General features: G+C 40.3%; 1 protein-coding gene across 1 annotated transcript; it reads left to right on the forward strand.

Annotated features, from left to right (window-relative positions):
* The first annotated feature begins 1,683 nt into the window (after positions 1-1,683).
* slc43a2b (solute carrier family 43 member 2b) lies at positions 1,684-14,433 on the forward strand. Its single transcript, XM_042430736.1, has 14 exons — positions 1,684-1,735; positions 2,763-3,053; positions 5,669-5,969; positions 6,089-6,144; positions 6,260-6,336; positions 8,586-8,678; positions 9,100-9,233; positions 9,726-9,922; positions 10,065-10,208; positions 10,984-11,116; positions 11,754-11,883; positions 12,298-12,371; positions 12,487-12,610; positions 12,733-14,433. The coding sequence occupies exons 2-14, from the start codon at positions 2,894-2,896 to the stop codon at positions 12,892-12,894; spliced, it is 1,785 nt and encodes a 594-aa protein (XP_042286670.1). The 5' UTR covers positions 1,684-1,735; positions 2,763-2,893; the 3' UTR covers positions 12,895-14,433.
* Positions 14,434-16,955: the final 2,522 nt, after the last annotated feature.

The following is a 16,955-nucleotide window of genomic DNA, read 5'->3' on the forward strand; positions in this document are numbered from 1 at the left end:
AGATTGGAGCTCCAATAGATTTAGACTGGAGTGCAATAATAGCACCTCCAGTCCAAGAACTTCAAAAATGAATTCACACTAAAATGAAGTGAAACAGTATTACCTTCAGCCCAGACAACGTCCTCCCAGTCTTCCAGACAAAAAGGCAAGTTGACATGATCGACCAATAAGGCTTTGAAAAACAAACCAGATGAAAACCCATGAACAACAATGGGGAAAAAAGAGAGGAAAAATCTTTAAGAACAGAGAACAAGTGTGTATTTCTAAAAGCTTTATACAAGCATACCTGTCACTAAAAAAAAAAAAATAAATAACTGTACCATTCATTTGGTGCTGTTGGCAACCACCTATGTGGCCTATGCCACGAACCGCCCCTGCCAAATGGGACAATCAGCAGGCACATTGCCTTCACATCAATGCAACATTAAGGATTAATCCTATGCAAGATGATTAGAAACGACTGTAGCGCATTTAAATAATTATTTTCGTGTCACATTAGTGACTAAAACTCCAAACCTCAGACCAGGTGTGGATTTATTGATTTTTGGGGCTCCAGGCAAACTGTCTTACTTCATTTTCATCCCTTCTCTAACCAGGAATGTTGGTATTGGCAGTGATAGAAAAAGTACTCAAAACTTTTTTCTAAAGTAAACTATTAACTATTAACTATTATCAATGGTAAAACTGTTAATACCATGCAGTAAAAGTACAGTTAAAGTCTTGCATTCAAATTTTTACTTAAAATTTAAGAGTAAAAGAGATGTTATTAGCACAGTGTACTTCAAATTTCCTAACGTCTGTGCAAGGTGAAGCTTTTAATTCTAATTATATAATGCTAAATAATAATGCATCATATTTTTATAGTTATATTTTCTGAGTAAAATCTGAATCTGCAACTTAACCAGTAACATTTAAGACAAATGTAGTAAGTATGCAGTTGCATATTTTTTTAAGTGCTTTTGGGGCCTTTTGTAAGTTATTGCGGGTTACACTGAGTTAGAATAGAAACATAATTCAATATTTTTCAAATCTAAACATCATAATAAATCTGTTGCTCTTTGGAGCCCTTTTAGTTGGGGGCCCCAGGCAGTTGCCTACCTTACCTAATGGTAAAGTCTGCCCCTGCCTCAGCAGATCACATCCCAGTAAACAGTAATTTTGTTTTTAAACAGTTTACGCAACAACTGAAACAGAGGAGTCATCGCTCCGGTGTGACTCCTGCTCTCCATCAATTCCTGTTATTGATCCAGACAGTTTGGACTAAACTGTTGATAGTGACACATCCTTATCTGCAGGAGTCCATTATGTTTTCAACTAGACTTTGTTTGGCTTGATTAATCCTTTCCACTTACCCAGTTCAAGCTCTTTCAGACTTCCCATTGCACAATGACTGTTAAAACCAAACTAGTATTTCAGTCCTATTAGCACAGACTAACAGGCTTACAGCTATAATGCAGCACCACAGTATATACCGTCTATGGCACTACAAATTTACTCCTAAATTGCAAGCTCCTGTTATATAAATATAGTGATAACCCTTTGTACAGTGTTGTTGAGTGCTGGTTGGCCGAGGTGTATGTATCAGTCAGCCAATGGTCAACAGAGGGCGCCCTCTGAGGACCGTCTGAGGATATAAATCTGGCTCTTCATAGATAACTGGTCACTTAAAGCCAACCACAGTACATCAGGGAGTTTGAAGTTTGAAGCTGGATGGTGCTGCTTACAGCCTGGAGAGGTATGAAAGTTTGTCATTTACCTGGTCAGGTTATATTTCAGTAATTTGCAGTGAAGGAAAATGAATGGATAATGAGCATAGATTTGTTTTGGGTTTTTTTTAATGAAAAAAGGACAAAGCTACAGAAAAAAGGCTCTATTTCTGATAGGTTCACTTGCTTAGCTATTTTCTATGAGATCTGCAAATATGCTTACATTTATCTTACTGGTTGAACAGATTATGTTTGTGTGCATAAACAGAATATGTGTGTGTGTGTGTGTGTGTGTGTGTGTGTGTGTGTGTGTGTGTGAGAGAGAGAGAGAGAGAGAGAGAGAGAGAGAGAGAGAGAGAGAGAGAGAGAGACACTGTTAGCTGATTTGTTTATTGTTTGTCTGGCAGCTCCTTTATGTTTTGCATGCACCACAGTAATTGCAAGGAAAAGTTGCGGTTGGATGGGCCTGTGAGGACATTTAGGGGTTGCGCAGGAGAGAAGGGGACAGAGAGAGAGAGAGAGAGGGGTTGGTGGGGGCCCTGGGGTGAGGGAGCAGTGAGAGAGCCCCATTTTTCTCTCTTGAGTCCAGTTTGGACCAGTTTGCCTTTTCCACAGAACAGCAGAGACTCTGTGATGCCACTATGAGATGCTTCTTCAGTTATTAGTGCTTATAATGTGATGTCAGATATTTGTCCCAGCAGCAAGCAGAGTGATGTAATGATCTTTGCACCGGCAGGAGAGTTAATAATTCGCCATTCGTTGTTACTATAGGTTAGTGTAGTTCTTCATAACGATTACTTCTCCTCTGTGTCTAAATAGAAGGGAAACTTTCAGTTAATAAAAATGTTATGAAACAAACAGAGCATAATGTGTAATTCACAGATTTATTCTCACTTTATTTCATACAGTGCAGCCAGTTATCTTCAGCTAGGTTCAAAGTTAAGTGTTTTTATCTCGTGATCTTTTCAAAAGTGACCCTTCCTATCCTTCAGTGATCACTTCAGTGATAGGCTAACTATAAAACCTCCCCTTCCTCTTGTGCCTCTCTCTTCACAGATAAGTGATCAGTGATCCTTCATCCTGAGGCTCTCTCTATCTCTATCTCTCTGTGCTACCAGTTGGCTCTCTTTTCTTTCCTCTCATCTGGGGCTTCACCTTTCTCTGCCTCTCACTTCTTTCTCTCAACCATGCCTCCGACCCTGGCCACAGCGTTTGCCAGGCGCTGGTGGATGGCAGTGACTGCTATCATTGAGAATCTGCTGTTCTCTGCTGTGTTGCTGGGATGGGGATCTCTCCTCATCATGCTCAAGTCAGAGGGGTTCTACTCCTACCTTTGCAATGAGGAAGGTAAGTCACAACTGTTACATTTCTGTGTTGACAAAGTGATTATGGACGAACAGTTGTCATTTTCAGTTCCTAATTCTTACCCATTCCATTTTATACCTCCACACCTTTGCCCTAATATGCCTTGATGGAAAAGAACTCGTAGATTTTGGGACATGTGCTGCCTTTCCTCTTGAAAAGTATAACACTGAGCTGTTAAAATGAAGAAATAGGGAAGAGAGGTGCCTTGTCAGTCAGTAACTAACGTCATGAGTGAGGGTGAAGGAAGGAACTGGTTTTATTCAAGAGATGTAACTCAACACTGCAGCTTTTTTGTCCTCTTTTGTGTGTTTTTCTGTGAATGGGTCATGAGCTGTTTTTAAGGACTCAGGAGATTAAACCAGATCAGTTAAATTGGAAAAGGAGCAGGTCTGCAGGTAAGCAAAGTGGCCCAAAGTTAAAGAGTGAAAGGCTGCAGTGTCTCATAAACTTGACAGAGTATCTCATTCTACTTGCCCTTTAGAGTGTTTTAACCTACAGTGCTTACAGCTAAAGTGAAGACATGGCAGCAGAATGATTGAGAAAAAAAGTCATAAACCAATTATAGATTAACTGTCCTTGACAACAAAGGAGGTTTCTGCAAGCTTGCATTTTTCCAACTTCTCTCTTTTTCCTCGTCCCACACTTTGACCAAAGCAAGGCAAGTGCCTTGTGTTTTGTAAGTTCAAACGAGGTTGAACTGATGCACACAATGCCTCGAGTTAGGTCTTTTAGAGAAGAGGAAGCAAAAGGGAATGTGAGAGAGGTATCAGGCCAGACTTATCCTTTGGACCTAGGGTGACACTTTGTCATGCCTTATGTCCTGACTAGGGTGAGCACTGCTGATCCCACAGACACTAGACTATTGGCTGGATTCAGTTTTTCTCTCTCATTAGAAGCTGCCCTGTCTCCTTGGGAGTTTAGATAATTGATTTATCTGACAGGTGATATGGAGGAAGATGTAGATCCAACTCTGAGTGTCTGGCACCGTCCTCCTATTAATGTCTATTTACAGAATCCTCCAACCCCATCCAAAAGCAGGTGATGCAATTTTGTCTGACAGTTCGTTTGATCTTAAGCATCACTCTGCAGCACAAGCCTTGACTTGCTAAACCGCACAACATTTTATGGGGTCATAAAAATGTTGCAGCTTTGATGCGGTTTTCCAGCAAGGTGTTTGCACTCAGCACTGCGGTAACTATTGAGCATCCATGACTGTAGGTAACTTCCTGGAGCTCTGATACAGCCGCCTTATCTCATTCTGATTACATAACAGCGAAAGGACGGCAACACCAGCTCAGCTCTTTTTAGGCATGTGACGTGATAGAGGGACAGAGAAATCCACAGCAGGGTTTTATTACTGGTAATATGGAAGTTTAAAGTCCGTTGATAAAGGACAGGGAGGGAGCAAAGGACTGATAGCAAAGTGATGAAAGATGATGATGGTGCAGTGTCGATTTGGCTTTTGGAGATGGTTCAAGCTTGATTTTATATGGGTAGGTCTTTGGTAACAGGTCTCCATTGAAATTGTATATTGAGTACGTGAGTGTGAAAGTTTTCAGTTATTTTTCAGAACAGTTAAACAAAACACATACTGAAGAATTTTTATACATTTCTCTTTATTGAACATTATTTTGTGTGTAACTACACAGAATATTAGGAAACTGAATGAAAGCACCTCCTGCTTTCTCATTTTTGTAAAACATGCTAGCACTGTTGAAATTCACAAACACCCACACATTTCTCACCCGCTCAATCAAATCTTCTTGCAACACATACCGTGAACACGCCACATATTATGTGCAGGCTCTTACACTTTGTCAACCAGCTGCTCCCTTCAGCTTTGCTCCACGGTGTGTTATGATCTGGTTTCTTTAGGAAGGCTTTGGCACATTGTTATGAAGCGCGTCACGGTGTTTGACATGGGGATATCACACACATACTTGCCTCGCGTGACTACAAAGACGTTGTGAGGCTGACATAAGGCAGTATAATCCAGAAAACATCAGCTGAATCTGCAAAGTAATCAGAGCTCCCCCTCACTTGGACTTCTTGGACTTTTGTACCTTTTCACATTATCTCCTTGCAGGTTCTGATGATAATGTGAAGTTTATTGCCGGTGCCGGTTTATCACGTTTTATCCCTGGCATCTCAGTGTACTAATAAAATCCACATGTCTTCTCTAAAGAGAGATTGAGACATTTTAATCTTTTTATGGATAAAAACTCTATAAGGGAAGAAATTTAGTTTATTTTCCTTCCATTGATTTTAGTATAATGTTATTTCTAGTTGGGGATTTTCCACAGACGTACAGTAACTCTGCACGTGTTCATTGCACAAGTAGCCACAATGTGTTGATCTATCACGATCCTGTGAATAAGCAGAACTGCCACTTTCACATTTCATTTCATTTCTGAATGACAAGAAGCTGCAACATCCCTATACACTAAACAGTGAACAGGAGCACACAGTTGAACTCAACTTTGCACAGTTATACGATTATTCACATCATTCCACCTTGGGAACCCAACAGTGAAAACATGAACACTCCAAAATGCAAAGAAAACCCACAGCACAATTTTCTTTCTTCTTTTATTAAGAATTACATGCAGGTAACAGCTCCAGCTACAATCTGTCCCAACCTCAGCCAACACCTGATGAGTATGCTGACTACTACGAAAGTGTGGGTGGTGTAGTGGGTCTGGGAGATGGTGTGGAGATGAAGCCCCTGGTTCCTACGGATGGGCTCCTGAGGATGAACGGCTGGCTGGTCTGTAAGGAACAGGATGAGATGCTGAACCTGGCGTTCACGATCGGTTCTTTCCTGCTCTCAGCCATCACCCTGCCACTGGGGATTGTCATGGATAAATACGGACCTCGCAAACTACGGCTGCTGGGCAGGTGAGCAAGAAGATTATCCAGACTTAACATGGATTTTTGGTGAAACAATGCTTTAAGAAGTAGTTTAAAAAAAACCTAAATTGTCATTAGACGTGGTTGACATGATTATCTATTTTCAGCACATGCTTTGCATTGTCCTGTCTACTCATTGCTTATGGAGCTTACAAACCAAATGGTAAGTCCGCTTTAAGATATATACTCATGTAAACCTTCTTGCACCATATTTGGAACAGTCTACAGTAGTTTGATTGTTGACAGACTTCACAATCTAACATCTGTGTCATTTGCAGAACTCTCTGTCCTTATCTTTATTGCCCTGACTTTCAACGGCTTCGGGGGCATGTGCATGACCTTCACCTCTCTCACAGTAAGTGCGTGCGTGGTTGTGTGTGCTTTGTAATGTTCCCGCTGCAGAGCCGTTGCACCTGCCCTGCGTAATGTTTGTCCAGATGTATAATTTCTATCTTCGTAGGTCTTTTGTCTCACCGTTATAATAGTTTTCTGACTCACCCTCCTGCTCACCCTCTTTCCCTCCCTCCTCTTGTCTGGCATTCCACCCTGTCTCCTGTTCTGTGTTGGTTTTGTTTTGTTTTTTTTTGTTTTTTTGTTTTTTTTGCTTCTTACATTGCACTCTGTGTTCCTGCGGACAACAGGGCTCAGCTTTGGATAGTGGAGGGGGAAGATTGGAAAGAGAAGAGAGAGAAAGTAACGGTTCATTATCACTTTCCACTGCTTCTATTATTGTGCTTCGGCGCGAACATCACAGCGACTGTTGGGCTTTTGCTCATCTCTCTGTCTTTCTCTCTCACACATAAATATGTACTTAATGTAAATGCAGAAATAGACGCTAGTTACATGAATTAATACTTGGAAACTAATGTTCTCAAGCAATGCATCCTCTCAAAAAGGGAGAAATGAGGCAGCAGAGAAGAGCTACAGCTCTAATTTGCAGCTTCACAATGTGTGTCAAGCTAATAAGAAAAAACAACAAACAGACGCATTATCATGAAAACCTCACCATCATTCTCCCATTCTTTTTCTTTCATAACTGGCCCTTTAGGATTAAGATTGTGCAGAACTACACACAGACACAGAGACAACCGATGCTCTTTAGGATTCACAGAGTTCACAGGGTCAACCCCTCACCATTCCTCTGCATTCTTTCCCTGCTGTTCTTCATCCTCCTATCCCCTCCCTTTGTCATCAACTGAGCCTACGGTGAATCACACAGGAGCCTAGGGCTGTACCATGGTGATGCTGTTCACTAGAGAAGGGAGAGAGGGGCTCTGCTCCACTAAATCTTCCAATAAAATGCCCCTTTTCTATTCCACCACAGGCTGTTACCACATCTCCTATCTTGCATCTTCCTAAATCTCTCATCAGTTGCTGCCACTGGCCTGAATGATGTAATAAAATCACGATTTAGGGCTCTGTTTGTTCTTTTCTTATAGGCTTCAGGCCTATAAGTTTGTGCATTAAACCATGTTTTTCCCCTTAAATCCCCCCCACCCCCCACCCCATCTCCTTCACAACCTGATATACTATACTTAAAAGCCTTGGTGCTGGGTTAATCATTAGACTCTATGGTGCTCCTTGATCTTGATTCCTTGATCATGACTCCACCTCAGACCTACAGGCATTTACTCTAAGCTGAGGGGTGTTGGGTAATACTCAGTGGCCACCACTAGCTCCCTACCAATGTCAGTTGTCAGGTCACCTTTACGCTTCAGGTTCATCCAGCAGCTGTTAATTAATCTGTAATGTTTAATCATCTATTGGAACAGTTTTCCAAATACTCCTAAAGATATTGTTGGGAAATACTGTAAATTGGGTGCATACTTTCTCAATTTATTAAACACAGACAAACACAAGCACATACCTCTTCCTCTGCTTCCCCAGTCTTATGTAATTGAATGTGCTTGTTGTTGTTCAGTCTCTTGAAAAAAGAACAGCTTGTGAATGCCTTTGTATTTGGATGTTTTGCCACCCACTGTCTCCTGTTTTCTCTCCCAACTCTCTTTTCTCTTTTCTCAAAGGGGGGTAAAGTATGTAAAAGAGGTAGAAAATGAACTATCCCCATCCACTGTCTTCCGTGCATCTCTTTTGTCCTTGAATGCCACCTCACCTCAGTCAACCCCCCCCCCCCCCTCTTCTATAGGAATTTGTTGGCGCTGCGTTTGTGTGGTGTGTTGGACAGCTGTGTGTATGTTACGTGATGCTGTTTGATATTGCTTTTACTGGTGTACCAAGTCACTTTGTTGTGTTTCATTTTCTCTGATGTTCTGTCTGGAGAGGCATGTCTGCTCGCTAATTGGTTCACACTGTCCACTCTGACCCCACTGTCAGTGGGCACCATCCTCATAGTGTCCCCAATCTGTCCTCAGCCTCAAGCATAGAGCAACTGCAGTGCAGCTGAGATCACCATGATCTGGGCAGTGGATGGTTTAACCTTTATACTTACATTTACAATGAGTATATACAGAATCTTGTTATATTTGTAAAAATGCAGGTTAGCACAAGAAACTTTAAAGCTTAAAAAAGCTACACTTGAAGCAGGTTGCAATGATGTGATTAACTCAAAGGCTAACTGCTCTATCTGTCCCTCTTTCTCTATAGCTGCCTAACATGTTTGGAGACCTCCGTTCCACCTTCATTGCCCTGATGATTGGCTCCTATGCCTCCTCTGCTGTAACCTTCCCTGGTGTCAAGGTAACAAACAGAGAATCCCTCTGCACATACACATCAAACAACAAAAAAGCTTTTTCTCCTCTCATGATGTAATCTTCCATGCCTACAATTTCTTTCATCTACCATAGTAATCTTGAATTCAAAGTGCAATTGCAACCATATTCAGCCTTGCAAACCTTTGTAGGCCTCTACATAGCATTACAGCAACATGATCATTTTAAATTGCCACCAGTGAGTAACTTAAAGTGTTGCACAATCCATCATTTAGGTCTTTTCCAAACATCATGGCTGCCAAAGTGTATTTTGATGCAGATCTAAAACGTTTTCTATTATTAATCAACAAATTCAGAGGATTGTGCAGCCTTGGCAGGGTTATTCACTCTTTTGATTTATATCTGTTTTTTGTATTTTGTATTTATTTGTCATACTGTTTTGTGCACAGGTGATCTACGACTTTGGCGTACCTTTCATCACTATTCTGGTGGTGTGGGCTGCGTGTGCTGCACTGGTCTTCGTAAACTGCTTCTTCAACTGGCCACTGGAACCGTTCCCAGGACCAGATGACATGGACTACACGTCAGTACCACAGATACACACAGTGACAAACAGATACCATGCACAGCAAAAGTCCCACATGTACAAATATATGCTCACTGATGATAATGAAGTTGAAAATAAGTTTTGGTATTAGTATTTGTACTAATGAAGTAATAGCAGTCACTTGTACGTTCCAAAGTACATGAGGTAGTCATCCCCACAGACATTGTTATGTAATATAAAAAATGCACAGTGTAATGCTAGGTGAAATTCCAGGTTAAAGTCTGCCTGCTGATGATTGTGCTTGCAAAAAAACTATTCCCTGTTGTAAATCCTTATTAATTAAAATGATGGTTTCGACTTGCTTGTTCAGCATATAATGTTTCTGCCAGACTGATAAGTGTAGGACTTGTAGGATCTGAACATTACCACCAGAGGAAGTCATAATCTTCCTTTTTTAGCATGAATGGCAAACACAACCATAGAAATGTCAACCAAATTTCATCCCGCTCCCCTCCTCTGCTTTCTCAGTGTGAAGATTAAGTTCAACTGGCTGGGCTTTGACCACAAAATCACAGGGAAGCAGTTCTACCGCCAAGTGACCACAGTGGGCCGTCGCCTCAGTGTGGGCAACAGCCTGAAGCAGAAGGAGCTAGCCACTAAGGACGGCCACAAACTCTGCCTATCCACCATGGACCTGGAAATGGACTGCAAGTCACAAGAAGAGTGTAAGAATGTAACATTCAAAAGCTCTAAATGTGAATTCATAGTCAGGATGTTAGTAGAGGATGACCCCCTTCTTTTTCTGCTTCTCACTCTAACGCACACAGACACATCATTTAGCTCTCTCTTTTCTGTTCTTCTCTGCAGCCCAGTCGTTCTTGAAAACTATCAGCAGCACCATCTTCATACTCAGTCTGGTGACCATGTCTGTCACTCAGCTGCGTCTCTTGTTCTACATGGGGGCCATGAACAGCGTCCTGGAGTCGCTCAGTGATGGAGACCTCAACAAAGGTCTGTGCCACTGAATTTTGTTCTGAGTATGTTTCTGTCTGTGTGTAGAACATGAAAACTTTTCGTGTTTAATTTTTGGATTAATTTAATTTGGATTCATGAACTTACTTGATTTTAATTGAATTTTCAGTGGAGAGAATGGAACTTGGTAAGACTGAAACCCTATAGTTGTATCAATAGATTAGTGAAGCATTAGACTGTTAACTTTCAAGCTGACAACAACTAGAATTTAACCTCTAGCCTTGTATGGGTTTTCCATCATAATCTAATACATCCACTACCTCTAATCTCTAGCTTTTTTTTGTAGCTAGTGTTATTTCATGATTTCACCTTGACTGTTGTCCATGTCAATACCTCAGTCCTTCAGCTGTCATTCAGCTTTAAACTGAAGCCGCAAGTCCACAATTTGTTTTACTGATTAACTAACTTTGCCCCTCAGCATCAGCAAAGAGTACACATCACATGAGTAGTTTCACATTTCATTTATCATTACTTACCTGGCCATAAATGTCCTCTCAATGGCATCATATTGACTCAGCCATTTTTTTCTGTATCCACTGTTGTTTCACTCAATATGGCTTTACTTCTCACTAGGACTAATAATTAACTGTACCATCATAGTCATTAACCAGGTAGAAAGGTCTTGAACTGTCCATTGCTGTCATCCCTCCATCCTTCCATGTAAACCCCCAACCCTCTTCTTATTTTTTTCTCAATTTCTAATATTCTTGTCTTTTTTACCACCTTGACGTCCTCTTTCTGATCCCTCTCTCAGTGGGCCTGTACACCTCCATCTTCGGTGTGCTACAGATGCTTTGCCTGATGACCACTCCTGTAATTGGTCAGATCATGGACTGGAAGTTGAAGGACTGTGATGAAGGAGAGGACACAAAGGATCCCTGCAGCAAGTGAGTCAAGTTACTTAACCCATAAGAACCCATGGTGACACAAGTGTCACCAACCCTTTTAATGTTCTGGAAAATTCCTTAGACAGCTTTATCCTTGATTTTAACTCATGAAGTCCTTAAGTGACATCTACTGAACATCCTGGTACAGTCATGTGACAATGTGTGAATCTGTGTACCCATGACATCACTTCCAAAATGGCAGTGTGCCTGGTCAGCAAATGTGACAGAATTAGCTAATTTTAAAAAGCTTGTTTTTTGTTACCAAAGGTAGGTTTCAACCCATTTAACAATTCTGATGCTTTAATAAGATGTCCTGTATTACATTTAACCTGTTCTGACCACATTTCTTGAACAAATTGATATAAATAAAGTTAGGGAAATATCGTTATAGAGGTAGAATTTCAAAAAAAAAATCAGAAATGTGCTCCTTGTGGTCCATTTGGTCTGTTTTATATTCCCAATAATTTTCCTTTAAGGAGAAATGGGTCCGGGTTCTTATAGGTTAACCCCTTCCCATACAGGCATTACTGTAATGTTTACTCGCTAGTGTGATGAATAGAAATGAGCCTATATTGTTAGATAGAGCTGCGATGTCAGTACCTGATAATCTGACCTGCTTTTTGCTTTTAACCACTAGGGGTGAGCCAAAGAAGAAGAGAGACAAAAAGATCCAGAAGGTGACCAATGCCCTGCGAGCATTTGTCCTCACAAACCTCCTTTTAGTGGGATTTGGGATCACTTGCCTTGTGCCCAATCTTCCTGTGCAGGTGAGTGGTCAACTTCAGATACACACAGGCCTTCTTGTACTTGAGGGAAACACATGACTTGCTAGCAAAGTCATCAGTGGGTCTTTATGCTGTTTTTTTTGTCTTAAAAAGTTACTGATTAGCCTCTTTTTACGGGCTGCTGACTGCCAGTTACGTAAAAGCCAACATGATTAACATCATCTCTGTGTGTAATTGCGGTATCAACTTTCCCAAGTGTAGTGGTAGAATGAAACACGACATGTACTTCTACCTGCACCTTTGTGAGGTCAGGATAAAGACCTTTACTGCTTTTCTGTTTGTCATGTTGGAGAAATTATTACCTTATTTGTACATTTTATTCTTTTTAATTCTTTACCAACATCTGTTTACGGTTGTTTGATTTGTATGGATCTACTCTGCTCTATCGTTCCTCAGATTGTGTCATTTGTCCTACACACTGTCGTGAGAGGATTCATCCACTCTGCTGTCGGTGGTCTCTATGCTGCCGTGTAAGTTTTATTGTACCTCGAAACTCACAACACACACATTGACACCATCTTGGTCCTCTGTATGTGGATGCAGGTTCAAACTGAAAGACTAAATCTAAGTCTTCTGTTTCTCCAGGTATCCCTCCTCCCAGTTTGGCAGTTTAACAGGCATGCAGTCTCTGGTCAGTGCTGTATTTTCTCTACTGCAGCAACCCCTGTTTCTGGCTATGATGGGACCCCTCAAGGGAGACCCACTCTGGGTATGTATACACACACACACACACACACACACACACACACACACACACACACACACTCAAAAATACACACAGACACACAAATTAAACCCTCAAGCATGGCTAATTCTGGTTTTGTCCTCCAGGTCAATATCGGACTCCTCGCTGTCAGTATGCTGGGCTTCTTGCTGCCTCTCTACCTGGTCTGGTACCGACGGATGCTCTACAAAGAGCAACAGCAGAATGAAAACAACGCTAAGATCTACATCAAAATCAACGGCTGCGACATCCCTGAGGCCTTTGTCTAGAGAGAAGTGATGCAGAGAAACGAAACAGAGAATGAAAGAAAGATTCCTTACTGAGAAACATTGGCAAATGCAGTGATACACGCATACACAAGCACACATGAGGACAACTGAAATCTTAAATATCACATTTTAACATGTAACATTCAGCACACACATACAAAACAGACTGCCACATCCATTTTTATTCCTAAAATCCCACCAAGATAAACTGATGCTGTTGTTGTCATGGAAACAAGTCCATTGGACAGTCGCTGAGGGGAAAATGAAACGTTGAAGGGAAAAGAAGAACAAGAGAGAGGAAAGACTGTGAAAGGAAAGAGGCATCAGCCCTCTGCATTCCCCCAAATCCTCTGACTTCTCTTTTTATTCCCTCCTCTGTGGAGTGGCACATTAGTGCAGCTCATAAAACTGCTCTAATATTCCCCCATATGAGCAGAAAATGGGAAAACAGAGCTTGTTTATCCCACAAATTTCCAAGTGTGAAACCAGCAAAACTGCTAAAAGTCACTCTCACAACAAGTGAGTCCATTATTATGAGTTTTTTTGTTGTGTGTTTAATGTGTTGACTTTAAATCATCCTTATTTTGAATCCCATTACATGGTGCTACCTATGTATCCATCAGCTGGATTTTCTGACAAATGGTGTAAGGTAAGTGTGGACTAAATGGCATTAATGAGTGACGGGGAGGAGAGAAGGGCCATATTGCTGATGTTTCTCGGGCGAATAGAAAAGACTGTCATGATTAATTGGATTTTTTTATTTTATTTAGGAAGCTTATTACAGTGTAAAACTACTGTAGCATAGAATATACCGTAGTGTATGGCAGAGTTTTTGAGGCTTTTACTTTCTTCTGTAAGAGACATCAAACAAACTGCAGTATGTGTAAAAAGAAAATGTCCATGTTTGTTTAGAATATTTATTTTGTTTCCTGCTTTCTTTAGTTTTTATACTTTACCAGATGTGCCTTTTGAATATACCTTCATGTGAAAGAGAAGATTAGGCAGCATATTCTGCTTAACAGTCTCCCCTTCGCATTACATGGTAATACCATTTATACATCAAGGGTTTTTATTTTAACATTTAGATACTTACTGTAATCTTCTCCCAAGTTTATCCATAAGATATCATCATTGTGTAAAAGTCAATATTTTATTCAGTCTATCTACCTACTGTTGAGAGAAATTCAGCACTTTAAACCCTGTTAATCCCTTTCAATTTCACACACATCCCACACCCGCTCATTTCAGCACTTCTCTCCTGATGCCCCTCTTGAGAAATAGTCCCACTTTAATTTTTGAGCTCCTCCTCCTACCTTCATAAATGTATTTATTTTGTTTTACACAAATTTCATGATGTATTTAAATTGCACTATGCCAGCAACCACACGTATATCCGATCATATACTGTGTTGTTCGCATAGAGCTCTTTCTTATGTCACTGAAGATAATGTAGAGATGTTTTGTTATGCAGGCATTCCTGTTTGGATATTGAAGAATTCATGGTGTTTAATAAAGATGTGTTGATTTGTTTGAATGGTTGTACTTGTTCATGTATTTTTTTCACTGTTTACGAGGCTGCTTTATGTTTCTGTGTAACTGTACCGTTACCTGGTCACAGAAAGCTTTTTAACTCACTTTTTTTTCCCTTTTGAAATAGATTTTTTTGCTGATTGTGTCTGTGTCTGATGTTTTTTGTTCATAGGTATAAAAAAATGGGGTATAATTTTAGAAAAAGTGTAAAAAAAAAAAAAAAAAAAAAGCATAGAAAATGCTTGCAATACATGGAGTTTTAGGTTGTTCTGCAACTAACCAGCAGAGGTCAGTATTAACAGCTTGTTTCTAAGGACCACCTCTGAGGATGCAGAAGCCAAGGTAAATTTTGGTCTTTTAGGCCTAATTATACCTGAATCATAGTTAAGTGACACAGCTTATTCTTATCTGGTACACAAACAGCAAAATTTCAACCACACTGACGATGAACAGAAACAAATTTATCTAATATTTAACCCAAATCTGCAAAAATTGATACAGACGTTCCGATCTTCAGTTCTGAGGCTGATTTTTGTTTTCAACATACATAGCAAAGTTCTGTATATGTAAAATGTGTCTGATTTATCCAGAAAAACTCATTCAAAACAATATACTGCTGTAACAACAGTGTTTAAGTACAGGTGTCTCCTAGCTAAATGTCCAACCAGGAAGTTTGTTCGGAGGTGAGATTAAAAGTAATTCTGATCAGTGTTTTTCTACCAGATGTTCCCGGGAAACACTCTCACTATACAGCATGTTTCGTTTTAGCAGGTCTGTTGTTCAGCACTGTGCTCCGCCATCTGATACAACACCCCAGCAGATGGTTATCACTTGACACCTCGGCCCCTCTTGTCACCAGGGGCGGATTTAGTGATTTTGGGGCCCTAGGCAAACTCACACATGGGGCCTCCTTTGTGCCTTATTTTCACCCTTTGTCTAATTGAGAATGTTTGTATTGGTGATGGTAGAAGAAGTAGCCTATTCAAGCTTTAAATTATTAATATCACACTAAACATTGCCTGTTAAAAGTAAAAGTCCTGCATTCAAAAATGTACTCAGGTAAAAGTGCAGAAGTATTATTAGGACAATGTACAGTACTTACACTTACTTAACATCTGTTCAAGGTGGAGCTTGTGTTAATTGCTTTATAAACTGCTGGATAGTTTAATCTATAATAACTCATCACGTTTTATTTGTTGTTCATCATGATATTTTTTGTGTAAAATTTTAATCTGTAACATAACATAACCTGTAACAAGCTGTCAGATAAATGTAGTAGAATGACGAGTAAAGTGTTTCCCTCTGAAAAAGAAGGACCTGAATCCCACCTGGTAGAAGTGGAGTTGAAGTAAAAAACTGCATAAAATGGAAATATTAAAGTACATGTACTGTACTTCATAACTGTAAGCATAATACTTGAGTAAATGTACTTGGTTACTTTTCAACATATGGTATTTAGGAGGTTGATGATTTCTATAATTGCAATCATTTACCAGGTTTTTCCTCTGTTTCAGCATGGTGCTGCACATTGTCTTCCTTGCTTGCCTTCTTGCTTTCTGTCCTGAAAGCAGTTTTCTTTTCTTATAGGCTGCTAGCTGACTCCTCCTTGAATGCAGTCTTTTCATATATTATCATCATTCTCTTTGTCTGTTTTCATGAGGGCTTGGAGGGGAAGAGGGTCAGTGCTCCCATCATCTAACAAGTGATTAGATGTGACAGGAAAATGTTAGTAACTGTGGTCCCGCTAGTAGTTTCAGGGGAGCAACAGAAAAGCAGATTACCTTCAGGACTCTTACAGTGATTGCTTTGCTTTTCCTCTCATTTTTTGTGATAACTCTGTTTCAGTGCGTAATGTGTGTTGAATTACACATTACCCGAGGAAGTTTCTGTGTCTTTAGCAACATGTGAGTCAAAAGCATGGGTGTATTATAAGATCTTATAATACAGTAATAACAACAAGGTCTTATAATTTTGTACATCCATGGTCGAGAGGTGCGCAGTGGTCGCAAACTGACAACTTAATGTGTTTTGGTGCCCTTTTGTAAGTAATTTCAGGGTATGACGAGTTAGAATATTAACATAATTTTATGTTTCATATCTAAATATCATGATAAATCCATAGCAGTTTGTGGCCCCTTTTACTAGGTGGCCCCAGGCAGTGGCCTACCTTGCCTAATGGTAAAGTCCATCCCTGCTCCTCACTTGAGAAGATCTGAGATCACTCACACCAGGGACAGTGGCTCCTGGAGCTCTGTTGGCCTGCTGCTGCTGCTGCTGCTGGTGAAGCAACCATCTGTTGGCTGGATGACCCCTGTGGTTTGTTCAGTTACACAGTTCAAAGAGGCAACACGGGACCATCGCCTTATACGATGTCCTGTAATAGAACAAGCAGGCCAAACCATAATGTTCAAATTACTACAACTTAAATGTGTCATTATATTCAGTTAGTGGATTATTCTTCAAGATGCAGCAGCACTTTGCAACTAGTGACTCATAGATAGATAGATAGATAGATAGATAGATAGATAGAT

Source organism: Thunnus maccoyii, chromosome 13 (assembly GCF_910596095.1).
Source record: "Thunnus maccoyii chromosome 13, fThuMac1.1, whole genome shotgun sequence".
NCBI classification, from domain to species: domain Eukaryota; kingdom Metazoa; phylum Chordata; class Actinopteri; order Scombriformes; family Scombridae; genus Thunnus; species Thunnus maccoyii.

Bases quoted from the DNA above. Each gene is read 5' to 3' on its own strand.
- slc43a2b (XM_042430736.1), top strand. From the start codon at position 2,894: ATGCCTCCGACCCTGGCCACAGCGTTTGCCAGGCGCTGGTGGATGGCA. The intron at 10,209-10,983 runs GTCTGTGCCACT...TCCCTCTCTCAG, and splicing joins TGATGGAGACCTCAACAAAG to TGGGCCTGTACACCTCCATC. The intron at 11,117-11,753 runs GTGAGTCAAGTT...TTTAACCACTAG, and splicing joins ACAAAGGATCCCTGCAGCAA to GGGTGAGCCAAAGAAGAAGA.